We start from the raw sequence: 21,578 nt of genomic DNA, 5'->3' as shown, positions 1-21,578 counted from the left end.
CTCAGGTGGCTGCGGTTTGTGCTGCCTGTGTGCACGTGTGCTGCCTGTTCTGCCCCCTAAGCATCGCTGGTGACCTGCTGCTGTCAGAGGGAAGCTGTTCTGATTTTGAAAGTTAGCTCCTCAGACTCTGTACAGATTTGTTCTCTAAGGAATAAGGCATTGGTGGGGGTGAAAGTAAATGCTGACAGTGTGTCTGTCAGAAGTGAGCAGCCTCGCAAGCATCTTTTTTCTTTTCCTCTTTTTCCCTTGAAAAGTACATTGGAAAATTGTGTTCATGTATTGTTACACCCCTCAGATAAGTTCATTTGGAAATTTCCTTTGGTAGGGAAGCCAGATCTTTCATAAGCATGATACCCTATTGCCCAAATTACTTGGTCCTAATTTTCTAAGTAAGTGTTCTGACAAAAAAAAAAAAAAAAAAAAAAAATCTCTTCTTTATTATCCTGCCTATTCTAAGTTCAGCAGATTTTGGTGACACTGCCGTTGGTCGCTCTGTTGCTGAGCACCCCATCCTAATGCTGTTCCCAGACCTCCTTTTACGTGGCCAGTGCTGGCTTGTACCCTGCCAGCAGGAGTGGAATACTACATCTTAACTCTGGGAAGTCTCATATGCGGCTCCTCTGCACTGCAGTGCCTGAGGCTCAGGCCCAGGGGGATTAAGTGATCTACCCTTATACTGCTAATTAGTAATGGAGCCAAGATTAGATTCTAAGCCTGGCAGCACCTGGTCCTGAGTGCTGCCTCACTGCCTCTCTCTGCCCCCTCAGGTCACTTCTTCCTGGCATTGCAATAGAACAGGCATCTCCGTCCAGAATAGCTACAAACTGGTAGTAAGGTTTTGTTTCATTTCAAGATAATGGTTAACCTGTCAGTGAGTATAGTTTGTGATTATTTTAATTAGGGCTTAAGATTTAGGAGTCATATTTGCTCTACTTTATTAAGTTATTCCTGTACAGCTGTGTAGTTACATAACTTCAGCAACTGGTATTTTAAACATTCCATGAATATATTTTCATTCTAATAAGTAAGCTTGGTGTCACTGAACTTGACTAGGAAGTTTTCCATTCATTCAGAAAATAACTAGACATTTTCAAAATGTGTGGCTTGTACCTTGTCTATGTCATAATTACTTAAACTGTTTGGGATTCATTTCCTGGCTTTTTGACAGTACTTAACAATAGGCACAAAGGGAACATTCTACTTACTTTCACAAGGAATGTGTTTTAAAAATTCTCTCGAGGGGTTCCACTTGTTTAGATGTTAGATCTGATTTCCTTTAAGTCTTTGTTTCTCATTTTTCTCCTCAGATTTTTTATCTGTTTACCATTTTTTTCTTAAAAATTTGTTCAGTAAAACATTTGTTCAGTGTTTTTCATTTTGTATTTTTAAAGTTTTGAATAAAAGTCAGTGTATTTAAGAGTGATTTTTGTGTCTGACTGTTCCTTTTTCATCACATACTCTTCTTGTTTTTATGGCTCTGCCATGTTTATGCTGAGTATACAGTTAAAAGTTTTTTTTTTCTTTTTCCCCCAGTGCTGGGGATTGACCTAGTGCCTCACAAGTACTAGGTAAGTACTTTACCACTGAACTGCTTCCCAAATATGTATTTGTTTATTTTATTTCAAGATACTGTCTTGATAAATTGCTCAGACTGCCCTTGAATTTGCATTCTTCCTTTCAGCCTCGTGAATAGTGGATTAGAGGAGTGTGCTACTGCACAGAATTTGTTTTTCTTTGTTCTTTTAAGTTTTCCTGTTTTCTGTATTCTCTCTCTTTCCTCTGGGAGTAATTTTTATTTTACTTTTGTTTATCCTATTTTTCCTGATTTCTCTTTAATATTTTAGACTTTGCTTATATGTTTTGTCATCTTTGGTTTTCTGTGCAGATATGAGATTAAGCAACATTAGGTTAGACAGAAGTTTTCAGTACATTGGGAGGACTTGTGAGCAGGCAGGTTTCATTCTAGAAAGGGGTGGGAACAACTTTCCTCTGGGGAATTCCTAGATGTTCCATATGGAAAGCACCTAGTCTGTTTTAGCTGCCCTTAGAGGGAAAAATTTTAAGTTTTTCAATTTCTGTGAACAGATCTTTGAATCCTTATGTTCCAGCCTCATATCTCACTGCCTTCTTCTTCATGTACCCAGAGAGAATTTAAATGGCACTGTCCAGGGGACTCTTGTTGTTTAGCCACCAAATCTACTACCCATCCTTACTTTTTATCTTTTCTCTGTGCCTCATACAATATGCAAAGTAACATACAACTCTGATCTTGTAATTGGCACCATTACATGTGTTCTACACATTTTTAATTACTCGATCCTCATAACAAACTTAGGAAATAGTTGTCATTCCCGCTTTGCAAGTGAGGAAACTGAGGCACAGAGAGGTTAGCATCACATGATTAGTGTCAGAGTGTATCTGGAATCACAGAGTAAGTGGCATAGCTTAATACTCTTGGAGTTGAGAGTTGATAGACATGTGTTCAGTTACAATCTTGAACTGGAAGGAAGCGCAGCATTTGAAAGTTGACCCTGTGGTGTATGCCTGAAGCAGCAGCTGTATGTCCAGTTGATGTTTCCTGGAGCCAGTGCAGCCTGAGTCTCCTCTGTTCTGAAAATACAGTACATTTGCAGTGCTTGTGTGTACCACATGAGTTGTTTCAGAACAACCTGAACAACCTTTTGAAATTCCTCTCCTAATCCAGAGCTGACTAGATTGCATGGACCATGGATATTTACTTCAGTTGGAGACATCTGTCCCAGGTGGTGGGCAATAAAAGAATGAGGATGACTTCAAGTTTCCAATGGCTCTTATCAACATTTATTCTTCTGTACCTAATGAATGAAGTAAATAGCCAGAAAAAGGGTAAGTAATTCAAGACTTTTAGAGAATGAACAAACTTCATTTTTATTTAAGTTTTGGTTATGAAGGAGTCTTGATTCTTTGTTGCTCCCTTAGGTTTTTAGTGGCTAAAATCCATTTTTTTGTGATTTTTTTTTCTATGTACTTTTAGTTTCTTTTAAAAAGGCCCTTAAGGGTAAATCAAAATGTTCTTTTGCCATTTAAAAATGAAAGTGTAATTTATATGCAATAATGTTCATTCTTTTAGGACAGAGTTCCCTGAGTTTTGACAACATGTGCAATCATTAACTACTGGCACCATCAAGATAGGCACAGGGCCAGTACCCAGGAACTTCCCTGCATGTCTCTCCTGTCACCACTCCTGGTCCCACACCACCAACTCTGCTTATCTTCTCTCCCCAGTTTACCTTTTAAGAATGCTATAAAATGAAATCTAAATGATTTTAACATGTTATTTGTATCCGTATCCTACTTAAGTATATTAAGAATGTTGATATAGTTGGTCCTGGTGGCACATGCTTATAATGGAGCAATTAAGAGGTTGAGGCAGAGGATCATGGGTTCAAGGCCAGCCTCAGCAACTCGGGCCTAAGCAGCTCAGTGAGACCCTGTCTCAAAATTAAAAAAGAAAAGAAAAAGAAAGGGCTGAGGATGAAGCTCAGTGGTAAAGGACCCTTTAGTTCAATCCCTAGTACTAAAAAATTTTAAAAAATTAAAGAAGAATGTTTACATGTTTATATTGATATTACCCAGTGTATTTCTATGAAGAACATTTTTATCCTGCTGCCTCTTGGCTTCATTTTTATATTATTTCCATAATTAAACAGATCTCTTTTTCCTAAAGTCATTGATTAAATAACTTCAATATGATGATTACCGCTTATTTCTAATGTGAGAAGTTCTAATGATTTTTGTTTTATATAGATAGCTTTATAATTTATGTTATAGTGACTGTCATGCCAATACTTAAAAAATAAGAAAAAAAATTTTTATTATAGAACTCCGTAGTCTGGGATGGAATACCATCTTTACTCTATAGTCCCCCCTGCCCCCCACTCTTCCTCCCTTCTTCCCTTTTCCTCCCCCTCTCGTACCTTCTTCCTTTCCTTCCATTTTATTACCAGCTGACCTTTATCATTGTATGGTGCTCAGGTATTCCATGAGGTAATGTTACTATAAAGGTATGAGTAGGTGCTATTAGGATAGTAATTCTGAGTTGTAACTTTTCAGTTGCTTAAGCCTACACAAAAAAGGATTTTTCAGAGGCTCACGTGAGCTCATTACTTTAATGTTCTTTGCCCCAGTCCGAAGAGCGATTTTGGGATTCCTGGGGAGGGTGGCAGTCTGGCACCAGTGGAATAGCACTGGGGAGGGTGGCTGGGTGTTTAGACTTGGGTGTCTACTGCATCTGTAGACTTGGGAGCCACTGAGCTTTTACTGAGATTTTATTTTATTTTTTACAGTGTGGCTTTTGGAGATTCACAGAGTGCTAGAATGCCCCCAGCCCATCTCTTGGTCTCAGTATTGAATCTACATTGTGTTCAGTTCCTTCCTCAATTTCTCTTAGTTTCCTGGAAGTAGAATTTTTGAGCGGTCTAACCCCAAAATGGTCTAGAAGTCGGTCCACTTTTATTACTTACCCTATTAGCTTTATCATTTTTCTTTTGTAAACTAAAGAAACCTGAAACCAGTGCCCTTCCGTGTCTGCAGGGTTGTCTCTTACAGAGAACATGTGCCTTCTGCAGACTCATGTGCTTGGGCTTAAAATTGACAGTAGACTTTTACAAGTGTAATTGAGTTTTGAAGCACGTTCTGTGTTGTGTGTGCACACGTGCGCATGTCGCTTTTCTCTTTCTCCAGGGGCACTTCGTGATCTGAAGTGTGTAACTAACAATTTGCAAGAGTGGGACTGTTCCTGGAAAGCACCCCTAGGAGCTGGCCGCGGTACTGTTTATGAAGTGTGCATTGAAGACAGGTAATGGAAATACTTGGATTAATTTATAACTACAACCTAGAGGTTCTTTATCTTTCATTTTAGAATATAATAGTTTTATTCTGGGAATTTAAAAATGAAACTTAAAGTTTAAATGAAGTTTCTTAAAAACTCTGACTCTGACTTCAATCAAGATAGAAACAAACCCTTCTACCAAAAGTTGGATTCTTTCCTTAAATAAATAGCATTTTTGGAATACACCTGCAGTGTGATGATCTGCTGTGAGAAGTTTTACTGGTCTACCCCAAACCAGTGTCTGGCTATTCAGGTGTAAGTTTGTGCCTAATAGAAAGTGTCAGTCATAGTGGCTCAGTACACTGGCATTTATTCTCATGAAAAGGGCTGGCATGGTAGTTCGTGATTGTAGAAGTTCGGTCCTTCTTTGCCGTCTTTGTGTTATGGATCTCATGGTTCAAGGTGATGCTTGAGGAGCAACCCTGTGTCTGTATTCCAAGAAGCATGCAAGAAGAAGAAGAATTTTCCTTAAAGGAACTTACAAGAAGTCCCACAAAGCACCTCTGCTTACATCTCATTGGCCAGAACCCAGTCAGATGGCTAAACCTGGTTCTCCAGGAGACTGGGAAGTAGCTCTCTGAGCCAAATGTCAGCATCCTGAGTGAACCCTGGGTGTGAGTTACTAAGGAAAAGGGAGAGGTGGACACTGGGAGGTTGAGCAGGCCCTGTCAGACCATCTTCCTACTTACGTGCTCTTAGAGTGGGCGAGCCCCTGTGCCTGGAATGGAGGCCTTTGGTGCGCCTGCACCAGCCCAGCAGGATGCTGAGTTGTTAACACTGCCGGGCATTCCAGAGGGCTTCCCTAGTCCCACTTGGCTAATGCCTGGTTCTTGTGTAAATTGACATAAATGTGCATGTAAATACAAGCAAGATTTCCCCATTTAGTGTATATTTGTGGAGCATTATTCTAAGCCTTGGAGTAATTTGTCAGTCAGGATGAGCTAAATTATGTTGCAGAAACAACTTGCAAATCTGAATTCCTCATGAAAATAAAGCATCATTATTTTCTGCTGTATTCTATTTCCATTGGGTACCAGCTGGGATCTCTACCCTGAGATTCTTTCTAATTTAAGGGCCCCAATATGGTGAGGTTGGTGATGGGGGAACAGAGGGGATAAGAGCTTCCACTCAGAACTGATAGATGTGACTTTCACCAGACTTCTCTGGCTAAATAAAGCCACGTGGCCAAGCCTTTCTGCAGAGGGGCAGGGAAGTGAGTCGAGAAGGAGAAATCCTGAGAAGTTTAGCAGATAGTGTGCTGAGAGGGTTAGTTGTGGCTCCCTGGGAGTAGCTACTATGTGGGTTCTGTGCCAAGGGAAGTTACATGAGAGTGTGAAGGTTAGGAAGGGGGACCAAGGAATATTGGGGGCACTGAAAGCATTTTGAAAGCAGCACTGATAAGGAAGTCTTGTTCAAAGCAGCCTTGAAGCCAGTCCTGAGGAGTGGGAAATGAGGTGGCCAGTTTCACTTCATTCCTTGGCCTCCATTGTGCTCAGTCTTCATAGGTGGGACTGGATGGTCCCTTCTCGAGTGCTGGGTGCTGAAGGGGATAGAGCGTGTAGTCGGTAAGGCCACAGGGGAGGCTGGGTTGGGGCGCGAAGAGCTCATCTGTGCTTACTCATCTTACTTTCTGGGGCAGCCTGCTTATTTTTCTTGTCACCACACTGATAAAATTGCTATTAATCCCTCATTTTTCAGTATTAAAATGTGGTACATCCAAGCCTGTTTCAAATACAGAAAAGCATAAGGTATTTTTCAGTGTTTTTGTGAAAATGGGACTATAATTTTTCTATTAAAATTGTTTCTTTTATTGCAGACCCCGTTCTTGTTATCGATTAGAGAAAACAAACATTAAAATCTCCGCTCTTTCACCTGGTGATCATGAAATAAGAATAAATTCTCTACATGATTTGCAAAGTTCTGTGAGCAAATTCATATTAAACGAAAGAAATGTTTGTAAGTATTTGAAAAGAAAATTGATTTTAAAATAGAATGGGACTCTTGTTGGTACTGTGGTGCTTTGTATTTGGCAGAAATTTTTTGGTTTGGTGAATTTCATTTCTTAGGTTAATACTTTGACTTGCACAGCAACCTTTCTATGAATAGGGGACATGGCTAGGATCGGGAAGGAAGCACACTTACTTACCTTCTATTCAAGCAGAGTAGAGCCAGGTGTGGTAGTGCACACCTGTAATCCCCGCAGCTCCGGAGGCTGAAGCAGGAGGATGTCGAATTCAAAGTCAGTGTCAGCAAGAGTGAGGTGCTGAGCAACTCAGTGAGACCCTGCCTCTAAATAAAATACAAAATAGGGCTGGGAATGTGATTCAGTGGTCGAGTGCCCCTGAGTTCAATCCCTGGTACCCCCACCCCGCCCCCCAAATAAAATAAAAGGAAAGGAAAAGCAGAGTAGACCCCAGAACTCAAGGTCCTCCCTCAGTGCAGGGTTCCTTGGCTCCCTTGGCCTCCTTGATTCCTACATAACCTCTGGCACATCTCGGATGCCTCTTCATCTTTGACCATTCTGTAAGAGACCCCATTCCTTTCTTTGCATGTCCGTGGGTAAGCTGTGCTTCTTTGTGGTATTTCTCTCAGCTGAGTTAACCTTCCATTGTGTAGTTAGGTGTTTACCATGTGTCTCCTCTACAAGGAAATAGGATCCATGAGGGCAGGGACTTTGTCTTCTACGTGGAGTAGCTACTGTGTGGGTTCAGCACAGTGCTGTCTGGTAGCAGGTATTTGTTACACGCTTATTGATTGAATGTCTCAGACATACACTGCCAGCAGATTGGAAGTGCAAAATAAACTCACTCAGGCTGACACAGAGGTGGACATTTTGCTGTGCAGCAGACTTTAAAATCCCGAGTAGTCTTGTCTCTTAATGGGTGCAGCTCCTGACAGCTGTGGTAACAGTATCATCATGATATTCTGGAGTCTTTTAATGGTACTGTGATGAGTCCTGTAAAGTTGACTGAGTTTAAAGTGAGGAAAGAAAACAGTTTGGTGATTTGTCCAGTATTATGGAGTGGATATATATACGGAATGATCTGTGTCAGAGAGAGCACAGGTTTTGAAAGAATAATAACAAATTTGCTGTCCAAGAACTTCAAGTCTTTTCCGTTTTCTGGTCAAAGTGTTGTCCATGTAAAGTGCCACTTAGGGCCGTCCCTAAGATAAGGGAGATGAATTGTGTTATTTTCTCCTATAGTTGCAAAAATTTTATGTAGGTCAGCCATGACCCCAGTAACCCCCGGGAAGTACTCTTAACACTTTTCTGTGCAGATACATGTAATAGGTTCGTAATAATGTATAGTTGTTTAATGTAGATGTGTAATAGAGTTTCTAGTTATCTCTGTAAACCATATTATTCTTCATGCCAGCAGCGTTCCATCAGATGGAGATGCCAGTTACTAAAAGATCCCTGTTATCAACGTCGAGTTTTGTTTCCAGTTTATCAGTATCACTCATGTTTAATGAACATCTTTTGTGTGTGTATGTTTGTGAATTTGCCTGATTTACAAGGGCTAAATCCTTATGATCACGAATGCTAGATTAAATCATCCCCTTTTGTAAGACTCTTGATAGTCTTTGCCAGATTGTTCCAGAAACATTGCACCTCTTTGCATTCCCACAACTTACGAGTGTGCCTGTTTCCCCATGACCCCAAATTATATCACTGTTGTTCCTTCATTTCTGTGAGTAATTCTAAAAGCCTGTCAATTATATTCTTTTCTGAACTGTCGAGTATAACTTTTCTTTAGCTTTCATCACCATTTTCCTCACTGGTTCGCGGAGCTTTCCTTATAGTGCTTATTTATTGCCATATTTGTTGCAGATATTTTTCTGAGTTAAAAAATTTTTCAAATGTGATGTTTTCATACCACAAGCTATTCTTTTTATATGGTAGGATCGCTTGCTATTTTTGCGTTTTTGGTTTTGCTGTCATGTTTGATTTAAATCTTTCATCCATCTGGAATTATTTTGTAGTCAAGTATGTGGAGCCTATCTACTCTAGATTTTTTAAATCTCTAGGCATTTGTGAGAGAACCAGGTCATGTTGCTGATTATTTCAGAGATATCCAAAGTCTTCATCCTACTTGATGGTGATATAATTGCCACTTGATGGTGATAGTGGCAATTATAAAAGGTTAAAGTAAATCAAGACAGACTGTAGGTGACACAGTTGATCAATAGTGCATTATAATTACGTATCATGTAATTTATTAGTGACATTTTTAATAATAATGGGCCCAATGATAATTAGAATGATGGTATTGGGATAAGAAAATTTAAAAGCAAATTAGGCAAATATAAGCTAGAGAAATAGATGCATGTCTTGGTCTGTTTGGGCTGCTATAACAAAATATCTTAGACTGGGTAATGTATGAACATCAGAAATTTCTTCTTTATAGATTTGGCTTCTGGCAAGTTCAGGACCAAGGTGCTTGTAGATTTGGTGTCTGGTGAGGACCTGTTCCTCCTAGAGGGTGGGTTCTGTGCTTTGTCCCCTGGCAGAGAGATGAGCAAGCTCCCTTGGGCCTCTCTTATAAGGGTACGGATCCTCTTTGCAAGGGCAGAACCCTTGTGACTTTTCACTTCCCAGAGGCCCCTCCTCATAACACCTTTCCCCTTGTGGGTTAGGCTTCCGAGTTTTGGAGGGGAGTTACAAACATTCAGACCATAGCAGTGCATCTGCAAAGCTTTGTGCACCTGTTGAATGCAAGAGAAACTCTGAAGAGATCACGTAACTGTTCATTAGAGGATCTAGATTATTAGGCACTAAGTGAAGGTATGAGAAATTAAGTTTTCTCCAGATCTGAAGATGGTTTCCAAAATTTGCATACTAAGCAAACAAGATTTTATGCACACATATACACAGAATAAATTTTGTACTTACCAAGGAAAGGACAAAAAAGATTTTGTCAGACTTCTAGTATCTCTGTCTCTTAAAATAATCTGAAAATTTGGATCACTCTGAGCAGGATAAATGTGAATCTTAAAAAAAAATCTAGGAATTGTCTCCTGATGTTCTAAGGAAGACAGACCATGTAGGTTGTGAATAAGCAATTCTAGCTTTTAACAAAATAAACAAACTTTCATTAAATTCCTTTCCATATAAAAGATCTGAGTTTCTAGAAGGCAAGTTAAAATTGTCATCAAATGCCTATTTTAGCTCTAAAGAAATGCAGGTGAAAGTTCATTGGGAGCTTAAAGGAAACTTCCACGTCTGCTATGAAAAAAGGAAGGGAATAGTGGTTTTCCAGATCCTTTCGTTTGTAATCATGGCTGTTACTGTTTTTAGCTTGAAATATTGGCCATGACTTGTGTTTTGAAGCCTCCCTCACTCTATTAGAACGAAAAATGTAAATCATGTGAACTTTTTAGGGAGGGAAGCATTTTAATGGATTAGCATTGTCTCAGCTAAATGATCCCACGTTTCGTACTTTTTGAGTTACTGCATTGTGACATCCTAGACGTCTGGAAGAGGAGTCGCACTCCGCAAGCCTCTTGTTCCTTTCTGGTCACCCTGGCACCTGAACTTCCCCTCCTTTGACACTAAATCAAACCTCCTGCTTCTCCTTCCTCCATGCTTTCCCTTTTCCCAGGCAACCCCCACCTAGAGCTTCCATAAAGCATTCTCCACTGTCGACGTTGTGGTATAGTTTAGACTTTAAATTCACATGTCGTAGGTCCTGTACAGCTTTAAACATTTAATATATATCCAGGGTAGAGCACTCTGTTCTGCAAATTTAGTAAAATCTGTTTTAGGAACTTATTTTTAAGTTCCAGGACTGATTGATTTATAATGATTTGTGTGTTTGGTATTCAGCACCTTGAGCCACCCTGACCCTGTACTCTCCTGTAGTTTTGCACTGCAGTGACTGTTTAATTGGCCCTTGATCTTCACAGGGAATGGCTAGAAGTGAGGTAAGACAGGCAGTGTCTCTGGGTTTCTTCCAACTTTACCTTCGCCTTACTGTCATTTGAGGAGGAAACATGTAAGAGAATCCAAGACTCTGCCCCTCACATCTGATAGCCTGCATTTCATAGCACAAGGTACATTCATGTCTTGTTTTCCACTGATCCAGAGGCTTCCATAATTACCCATTCCTGAAGGGTAGGAAAACATGAACATTTTCAAGGCTACGTTACTCTTTCTACTACCTCATTTTAGCGCTGTAGATTCTCCCTATACATACCCCAGTCCTTGAGCACAATTTGTCTCTTGACCTTCTGTTGTTCAGCAGAGAGCCTGTGACTCTTTGCTCTGCTCCTCCTGTGTGAACTGTTTTGTTTGACCCAGATGACAACCTTTATCTCATATGAGTGAGAAGACAGCAAGAAAACACACAGAGAGCTTTCCCAAGGCAAGCTTCCCATATTTTGTCCCTTTTTAGGCCCAACCTACTGCCATACAGAGGAAGAACTTTTTAAAAAATATACTTATTTATTCTTTTTGGATAAAAATGACAGTAGAGTATATTTTGACATATACATACACAGAATATAACTTATTCTAATTAGGATTCCATTCTTGTGGTTTTACATGATGTGGAGTTACACTAGTCATGTATAAGATAAGAACACAGGAAAACTACATCTGATTCATTCTACTGTCTTTTCTATTCCCATTCTCCCTCTCTTCCCTTTATTCCCCTTTGTCTAATCCAGTGAACTTCTGTTCTCTCCCTCTCCCTTATTATGTGTTAGCATCCACATAACAGAGAGAATATTAGCCTTTATTTTTTGGGGGATTGACTTATTTCACTTAGCACATGATAAGTCTCTAATTCCATCCACTTACTGGTAAATGTCATAATTTCATTTTTCTTTATAGCTGAGTAATATTCCATTGTGTGTATGTACCACATTTTCTTTATCCATTCATCTGTTGAAGGGCACTTAGATTGGTTTCATAGTTTAGCTATTGTGAATTGAGCTGCTATAAACATTGATGTGGTTGTGTCACTGTAGTATGCTGATGTTAAGTCCTTTGGGTATAAACCAAGGAGTGGGATAGCTGGGGCAAATGGTGGTTCCATTCCAGAATTCCTGAGGAATCTCCATACTGCTTTCTGGAGTGTTTGCACCAGTTTCCATTCCCACCAGCAATGTATGATTCCCCACACATCTTCACCAACATTTGTTGTTACTTGTATTCTTGATCATTGCCATTCTGAGTAGTGAGATGGAATCTCTGTGCAGGTTTAATTTGCGTTTCTCTAATTGCTAGAAATGTGGAACATGTTTTCATATATTTGTTGATTGTACTTCTTCAGTGAAGTTACTGTTCAGTCCCTTAGCCCGTTTATTGATTGGATTATTTTGGTTTCTTGGTTGTAAGTTTTTTGATTTCTTTGTATATCCTGGAGATTAGTGTTATATCTAAGGTGCATGTGGTAAAGGTTTTCTCCCGTCCTATAGGCTCTCTCTTCGTGTTCTTGATTGTTGCCTTTGCTGTGAAGAAGGACTTGTGTTGCCTACTTGTAGGTCCTAGACCAGATGGCATTGGAGTATTGGGGAACCCTGTTGCCATTTAGATTAGAAAGCATCTTATGGATTTGAAACAACCAACTGATGTTTTTCTCAAGTTTGCCTGATTAATCATCGGCAGCTGCCTTGCAAATGAATACGTGTGTCTGTTCCCTTTTTTCAGTGAGAGTTTAATTCCTTTTTTACTTATTTTTTTAATGGTGCTGGATGTGGAACCCAGAGCCTCACTCATGAAGGGCAGGCACTCCACCACTGAACTCTACACACTTGTGATTTTTGATTGCTTTTTATTAAGAAGGAATATAGTTAAAAAATCATTGAATAATGGAATTACATTATGAAAAATCATTGGTTATTTATTCAGTTTTCTCTTTTGTTTCCCTTTTTTTGAAGCCTTAGTTCCAGACACTCCCAAGATCTTGAACCTGTCTGCTGATTTCTCAACATCTACGTTGCACCTCACGTGGAATGACAAGGGTTCTCTTTTTCCACATCACTCGAATGTCATCTGGGAAATTAAAATTCTACGTAAAGAGAGTATGGAGCTTGTAAAATTAGTAAGTTTAAACAAAAATAGGTTTTCTTCTTATGAAAGAAACAGAATGATTTTTTAAAGCATTTTTAAGGTGGTAATATTTCTTTGGGGGTACCAGTGCTTGTTTCTTGGACTATTAAGGAAGTATATTTATTTTAGGATTTGTTAAAAACCATATTCTATGATTCAGAATTCATGTGTGTAGCCATTATAGGAAGTTTAGGAAATTCTGGGAAGGATACTCCATGATCCTTCCACTTGAACACATTAGACAGTATCTTCATGTACTCTTGTCTAACTGCTTTAATATGCTTGTCTTTACTTAAACAAAGGAAAGTGTACTTCAGTCTTTTTTTATTTTTGTCTAATAAAAATGAATGTTTTGAACATATTTGGCCATAACAATTGTTGAAAAACCAGTAAACCTTAATTTATCAAAACCTGAAATAGCATTCTTATGTTTAGGACATGCTTTTTTCTATTTTTTAATCCTGTTTAAGACTGGGCTTCTTGTAATCTACATTTCATTTGCTCTTAATCTAAAAGGCAATAAGAAATAGTTATGAAAAGTGTGGCAGGTGATATATGGATACTAGAGTAAGAGGGATGCTCTTTGAAGCGTGAGTGAGATCACGCTTAAATGAAACCAGCTCTTCTAAATAGGTGCAACCCATTGCCTCAAGACACACAATTCGGCCGTGATAAGGAAGTAAAAATAATAGCAAGGGCCACAATATGAAGAAAGAACAAATTAATTTAAAATAGTGAAGTAAAAGAGAAAAAAATGTCCAGGTCCATAGTAAAATGTGACATTTTAATTTATAATAATGTGTTGTCGACATCATTACTTAAGTCAGAATTGCTGCCAGAAAACAATAGCATCATAATGTGCCCCAAATGAATGCTGCTATTTTAAAAAATATTTTTACTTATAAATGGACACAATACCTTTATTTTATTTGTTTATTATTATTATTTATTTTGTGTGGTGCTGAGAATCGAACCCAGTGCCTCACATGTGCTAACCAAGTGCTCTACCCCTGAGCCACAACCACAGCCCCAAATGCTGCCATTTGTAATAGTTTAAAAATCAAGATTCTGGGCATCAGTGTTTCATTGAAGACACTTCACTGCCAGAGAAGCCGAGCCACAGAGGACACGGGCGGGACTGGAGGGATGCCTGACTGCCAGACACCCCTCCCAGACACTCCCCTTCGTCTTTCCATGGACACAAACTGTTTCAACTTTTTAAACTGATTCTTTTGTTATTCTTCTCCAGGTAACATGCCTGTGTTGCTGTTTCTTGATTTATTTTGATTTTTGTTTTTTTAGTATTGAACAATGTTTTATTAATTCCCGCGTGGAAGTTGAGAATTCAGTCCTCTCACCGTCCAGCTCAGTCACGTTCTCACACGCGCTCTCTCTCTCTCCTTCTCTCTCTCTGGCCCCCTCCCCTCAGTTTCCCAACTTCTTCCAATATAGTTCTGTTGTAATTTTTGTTAGAACGAAATTTTTGTTAGTACTGACTGTGTTATGGTTAGAGTTCTTAGATTAATTAATACATTCCTAAATTCTCTCCATGTTCTATAAATCTTGAAACTTTTAAATACACCAGGTATTTTGTCAGCTTATCTTTATGCATAAATCTGCCTGAGGGCTTCTGACTGGCTTCCCGTGTTTTTCACCTAAGGGCTCACTAGACACTGTTGATATTTATATAGCTTAGCGTGACACAGAGACTGGTGGCCAGCGGTCAGAGAGGCTCCAGAAGCCTTAGCCCCCATGAGCAACCCTAGGTCTGACATGCTACCTTTGTGCAGTGAAGTCAGAACACGGTACCTCTCAACTTACTTGTTAGAAAGCTATGAGGCGAGTGTCCGCAACACCATCTGGGTTGTTCTTTATACGTTTTTCATGTTATGGATCCTCTTTTTCCTACATTTCCTGTCTTTCTCTTATTTCTGCATCTTGGTAGAATCATGCATTTTAGTAGCTATTTACTGTTGTAGATACTTTCTACTGTCTGTAATAGCTAGCTTGCAGATATAATTTATTTTCTTAATTTAATGTTAAACAATTTTTAGGTCTGTCAATTACTATTATTGAGAAGATGTGGACCAATTAGAATGTTCATAAATTGCCATTGGGAATGTTAAATGATACCATATGAAAACATTGGTATTTCAGAAATGTGTTTCATCTACATTCATGTGTGACTATTAGTTTATCTAGGTATAGAATTAGAGGTTGAAAAGTTTTGTCAAGATCTTGAAGGCATTGTTCCCTTGTTTCTTCTTGAGGATATATCTTCATTTATTATTCTGGACCCTCCTTGGGCCCCTTTTAGTCTAATCTGTCAACTTGGGAACTTTTCTTTTTTTATTTCTTTGATTTTTTTTTTTTCTCTTTGGCTTCTCCTTTTTTCTTAGAAATTGTGTTTTTCAGAAATTGGTCCTTCCAGGTTAGTCTTAATTGTCTTATCTTTCCTGTTCTCCATCTGCCTTTTACTCTATTTTCTGAGAAACTTTTCCTAAACTTTCTTGCAACCCTGCTATTGAATTTCTATTAATACATTTTTAATTTGTAAGAGATACTTTTTTGAAAGAATCGGTCATTCCTCTCCCCCACCCCCGCTGTGATTTCTGTTTTTATTTCATGTGTAGAGTATCTTTTCTTATCTCTGAGGATGTTAATGATTTGAGTTTTTTCTTTGCCCACACTGTTCAGGTTACCATTTCTCTTTGTTTTGGTTTTTAACTTTCATATTAGAATTGTTTGTATTTTGATGGGTATCCCAGTTGCTGGTCATATTTATGCGAAGACTCCAAAAAGACATTTTTTGGGGGGAAGGGTCCTGGGGATTGAACCCAGAGGCCCTTAACTACTCAGCCACATCCCTGGTCTTTTTATTTTTTTGAGACAGCATCTTGGTAAGTTGCTTCGAGCCTCTGTAAGTTGCTCAACTGGCTTTGAACTTGCATTCTTCCCACCTTAGCCTCCTGAGCTACTGGGATTACAGGCGTGCACCCCTGCAGCTGCTCAGAAAGATTTTTGTGGAACTCTACTTTGCTTAGAGCAGACTCATTGACTTATTCGGTAAATAGGGTGAGCTGTCTTGTTGGCAAACTCCTAATGTTATTTTAGCTATTTTATCGTAATCTGTTGATAAATCCACTGATGTGTTAGACTTCTGCCTGGTGAGTCTGGATCTGGCTGTCAGTATCCTGGGAACTGGTAGGAGCAGTGGGCACAGCTTAGCACTCCCCAGTTTTTGGTATGGTGTTCTTCATTCTCAAATCCTCTGAGATCCTTTAGTTAAGAAGCATTCTGTTCTTTTCCAGGACATAAAAATCTCCATTCTGTTGCCGGAGTAAACGAAGGTAGTCCTGGTTGAGGCTTAATATTTAGCTTTCTTAGGTCTTCTAAGTCAGTTGCCATCATGCATTGCGTTCAGCTTACAAAATTTTAGGGTGTTATTGCATTTCTTTTTGTATGTGGGTGTGTGTGTATGTGTGTGGGGGGGGGTTCTATATTGATCCCTTTTTTAAAAAATCTGTTTCATTTTAGAAGAATTTCAAGAAGATGAGAGAAGGATATATATTTATTTAAGCAACTGTCTTCTAACTAGAACTCCTAAGATTTTTTCCATAGATCTTTAGTTACATGAATGATTATTCATTTAACAATACCATTTAACAATAACCGTAACAATAATGATTATTGTTACTCATACTTTCCTTTTATGCCTTGTAGAAAACTGAGACAGTTTTACAAAAAGGCCACTTACTTTCTTAACTTGGGCGGTTATTATATACAATCTGTTGGTGGCGTTCTGATCCTGAGGAAAGCAGAACATATCAGTACTGGGCTATACAGTTTTGCTTGTATTTCTATCCAGGCAACATACAACACAACCCTGAGTGGTAAAGATGCTATTCGTCACTGGAGCTGGACCTCAGACATGCCCTTGGAGTGTGCCACCCATCATGTGGGAATCAGACGCTACATCGACTGTCCTCATTTCTCTGGTCGCAAAGAATGGAGTGACTGGAGCCCAATGAAGAACATCTCTTGTAAGCTTGTATTTGAAGAATTGTTTCAAATGAATTAGGTTTCTCAAGGGTAAGGGTTAGTGTATGATTTCCGTTCTTTGAATCCTGGTGGCTTCATGAGGATCATCTGGGGAGCTTCCAACCCTGCCATTCTAGGAGATTTGGATTGGAGACAGATTCCATGAATCTGTACTTTAAAAGAACTTCCTGAGTGATTGGATAAATATTTATATTTGAAAGTCACCAAGATAGGCATTGAAGAATAAAAATCATATGTTGATGGAAATGAGATCAAAGACTATATTTTTAAGAAACAGTTCCCAATTTTTAGTCCATAGGACAGACATGAACAAGAAAATCTGCAAGCATACCAAAAATCATCTGTACATTAAATAAAACTCATGCATAGGTTGAATGTCATTAAGATAGAACAGGACCAGAAATTTTATTGACAATACATTAAGCCCTGAAGAGAGAGGTAGTAATCATTGTGGGTAGACCACTCTAGTGACAATATGGGGAAATGGATCAGAGCAAGGAAAGTAAATAAATAACAAAGACGATGAGAATGTAATCTGGGACACTCGAGTTTAGAAGAGAAAAGGGGGAAAGGTGTGAAAACACCGAAGAGACAGAATTAGTTTTGGGTACCTGAGTGACTCACAGTGTCTTTCACTGACACAGAAAATATATAAACAAATCAGTTGGGAAAGAAAAAATTCGTTTTTAATATGTTGAGCTTGAGGCCCTGAAGCATCTGGATGGCGGGGCCTCACAGGCAGTTGGAAATGTAAGTTCAACATCCAGATGAGTTGGTACCACTGGGGAGGCCTACTGGGGAATCACTGGTATATATGTGATGCGAAAATTTTAAATCCTGAAATGATTTAGGGAAAGGAGAATGGGGACCAGGGACACATCCTTTAGAGTTCCTATGTCTGGGACAAGGAAGGCCAGGAACCAGAGGATTAAGAACAGCATAGGAGCCTAGGAAAATACAGTATTAGTGGAACCAAGAAGAGGGAGTTTTGAGAAGGAAAGCTTGAGACAGCGTACCAGATACCTCAGAAGTTGAAGGCCAAAGATGGCTGAGATCATTGGATTGAACCATGAGGCCACGGAGCCGTTTAGTGGAATGGGGGTGGGGGCGGGAGAGAAGCCAGACTGCAATGGAGTGAGGGGCAGTGTGAGAAAGGAGAATAGAGTGTCTGCTTGAGCGGGTGGAAAGGCTCTCACCTGCCTAGTTAGGATTAAAAGAAAATTTATTTTTAGGATGTAGAAGTCTTGAGCATGTTCAGGCTGATGGAAAGAATTCTACCCTAAATACAGAGAATAACTTAAAAGGAATGGAGTTAGTCATTTTGTTTTTGGTGTGTATTTAATGTGTGTGTATAAACCCAGTGAATTTGAACCTTAATTAAACATTAACCTGTGACCTTAGACATTGGCCTTTGATCCACTTCCATCTTCAACCACTGTTCTTTCTTGAGTGAAGAAAACCACAGTTTTATTCTCTCTTGTATGTATCTTGCACCATTGAAACCTGAGGGATAGACTTTATATTTTGGCCAGCATTATTCCAAAACACCTGCCAATGTGTTCTGTATATACTGGGCTATCTAAAAACTCACCTTGTGGGAAAAAAAGTTTTATTGGAGACTATATATAAAAGGTCTCTGAAATATTTAATTCCTTTTGTTTATTCTAGGGACTCCTGATTCTCAGACCAAGGTTTTCCCTCAAGACAAAGTGATACTTGTAGGCTCAGACATAACATTTTGTTGTGTCAGTCAAGAGAAAGTGTTATTCGCACAGATTGGTCATAAAAACTGTCCCCTTATCCAACTCGATGGAGGAAATGTTGCAATTGAGATCCATAATATTTCTGTTTCTGCAAATAGTGGAACAAATGTGGTTTTCACGACAGAAGATAACATGTTTGGAACAGTTGTTTTTGCAGGATGTAAGTATATAATGTTAGAGAGATTCTCTATTAACTTATTTTGATCCTCCTTTAAAAGCCTTAGTTTCTTTTCTACAAGATGATTCTGTTTTGCTCTTATTTCTTTACTCTTAGCAATGTACAAAAAGCCCTAGAATTTTTGCCTGTCTTAAAGCATTTCCTAAGTTTGTTTACTATAGACCTATCTCTATATAACTTGTAGATTTTGCAATAAGTTATGAAATAGCTAAATCCTAATGTTTAAATTCTTAGTCCTCAGTATATAGTATTTCTTAATCCTACTTTGCTTAGGCATTACATAAATTAATTTTCCACCTAATTTAATCTGAACCCTTTTAAGTACATAAATTTAAAAACTAGGATTTTACCCCAAATCTTATAATAGCACAATATATCTTTTTATTTTTACTTATTTAGTTTTTTTGCAGGCTGGAAATTAAACTCAGTCCCTCATACGTGTTAGGCAAACACTACCACTGAGCTACACTTCCAACCCTTCTCTAATTTTTCAATAACGTGAGGAGAACAGAGTGACCAGAGGATACTTCTGCCATGTTCTATATGTAATGTTATGTTCTGTCATTCAGAGGTGCCTTTAGTGACATGCTTGCTCCTACAATCTAAAATTCCATATTTCTACAAGTTGTGGTATTATAGTGTTGCTTGTCCTCTGATTATTACATGTTCAAAATTTTTAGTTTTGACTTTAGGGATTTTGTGCCTCCTCCCTGTGGCTTCAGTAGCAATTCCCTTCTTTCATGCATTTGGAATAATCAGCCTTGAGTTTCATCTAAGGTCTCATAAATAAAGTATATAAAATGAATCGAGCAGATTTCATGAGGATTCTTTAGATTGTTTAGTGATTTTTCTTTACTCTTTTATGAGTTTTCTGACTTCACATTCAGATGCTGATATAGTGCCAAGGGAACAACCAGGATTAGGTGCATTTCTCAATTTATGGCTAACCTCACTCTTTTTATCTTCCTAGTAGTACATTTTAGAATTCAAGGGAAAGTGAGGTTCTGTTCAGATATAATTTTTAGAAAATTATACTTTCTTTTCCAAGAGAACTTTGGGAAATTACTTGCAGCATTTCTCACAAATGATCCTGGCATCCAGGATGAGAACCTTTGATAAATGCAGCCAAGTTGCTTGATATGTGATAACAAAAAGTGAGCTGTGTACTTAAAAGCATGAGAAAAGGTTGAAACTTAAAAGATGAGAATATGACCAGGCGTGGTGTCGCGTGCCTATACTCCCAGCAGCATGGGAGGCTGCGGCAGGAGGATCGAGAGCTCAAAGCCACCCTCGGCAAAAGTGAGGCACTAAGCAGCTCTGAGACCCTGTCTCTAAATAAAATACAGACTAGGGCTGGGGATGTGGCTCAGTGCTCGAGTGCCTGAGTTCAGTCCCCAGTACTGCTCCCCCGCAAAAAAAAAAATGAGACTATGTACTCTTTCCACTTGTGTTATTTCAGACAGTGTAGTAATCTTTTACCTTAATACTAGAATAAACCCTTTTAGTTTATAATTTAACCTTCATTTATGATATCTGAAGGTTGAAATACTATTCGGTATTTGCCGTCTCAGAGCCAGCAGTAGCATGGAGAGTCCTTCAGAAACCTACCAGAGCAGGTTTTAGTGTGAATTAGGGATCAAGATTTAGTTATTTTCTTTTCCTTATGGTTAACCTTTTAACCCAGATTTATTGAAAAGAATTTTAGAATCAGCTTGTTAGATCCCCATAAACACACTTACACAATCAAAAACTGCTAGAATTTTTATTGGAATTACATTAAATCTATAGATCATTTCAGGAGAATTTTTATTTTTGCAACATTGAGTTTTCCAATCCATGAACATGGTGTATCTCTCCATTTATTGATTTATCGTGGTGTTATTAAGTCTTGCATCTTTTGCTAAATTTTTTTCTAGGTGCTTAAAGTATTCTGGTGCTATTAGAAATGACTTTCTTTTTAAATTTTCATTTTATCTCTGCTGGTATATAAAAATACAAATAATTGACACTTAGCTTTTACCTAACTTCAGTTGATTCTTTTATAAATTTTCCCCTTGTTTCTCTCCTTCTATTTCTTTTTAGTTCTATTATTTGAGTTTTTAGTATTTTAACTTAAGTATCTGCTAAATTCTACAATAGCATTTTAAAAACATTCCAAATTTTTGTTGTGTGATTCAGTCGTGTGATTAAGTCTAAAGTGTGACCTTAGACTTCACACAATCTTTGAAATAGATATGTCAGTGTTCATTTAATCATTCAGTTGTTAAACTTTCAATAAACACTCATTTGTCCTCTTAATGTTATCTAAAATGTCATTGAAGGGCACTATTCTTATCTCTGTGGAGGATATGTAAATTTTCCTAAGTTTAGGTTGATAAATTAAAGGACTTTCAAAATTTCAGTTTCTTAAAAAATAGAATTATTTTACAGAATATTTTTAACAATAGGTAGTTGTTTTGTAAAAACACTTTTACCTTAAGTGACAATAGGAAATACCAGTTTCTGTATGTTTGGTTAAACATGATTATAGAACTATCCATTTTATAATCCGCATTGTCAGACTGTATATTTTCATTTACTCTGTAACATTCTCATAAAACAAAACAAACAAACAAAACCACCTTTTTTCCTTTCTCAACAAAACCAGTG

The 21,578-nt window shown here is 38.3% G+C and overlaps 1 protein-coding gene across 4 annotated transcripts in view; it reads left to right on the top strand.

Annotated features, from left to right (window-relative positions):
- Lifr (LIF receptor subunit alpha) overlaps nt 1-21,578 on the top strand; it is a 68,158-nt gene that overhangs the window by 21,943 nt on the left and 24,637 nt on the right. For 3 of the 4 annotated variants that reach the window (XM_047555173.1, XM_047555175.1, XM_047555176.1), the window contains exons 2-7: nt 2,705-2,865; nt 4,723-4,837; nt 6,687-6,826; nt 12,755-12,918; nt 16,795-16,969; nt 18,657-18,911. In XM_047555173.1, coding sequence (XP_047411129.1) covers nt 2,727-2,865; nt 4,723-4,837; nt 6,687-6,826; nt 12,755-12,918; nt 16,795-16,969; nt 18,657-18,911 — 988 coding nt within the window. In that variant the 5' untranslated portion in view covers nt 2,705-2,726. Of the gene's footprint in view, nt 1-1,533; nt 1,569-2,704; nt 2,866-4,722; nt 4,838-6,686; nt 6,827-12,754; nt 12,919-16,794; nt 16,970-18,656; nt 18,912-21,578 lie in introns of all 4 variants that reach the window. The other variant, XM_047555174.1, reaches the window with a different exon arrangement.

The sequence above is a fragment of the Sciurus carolinensis genome, chromosome 6, assembly GCF_902686445.1.
Source record: "Sciurus carolinensis chromosome 6, mSciCar1.2, whole genome shotgun sequence".
Lineage (NCBI taxonomy): Eukaryota > Metazoa > Chordata > Mammalia > Rodentia > Sciuridae > Sciurus > Sciurus carolinensis.
Note: the sequence above shows the minus strand (reverse complement) of the source record. Positions and strands in the feature narration are given on the sequence as shown.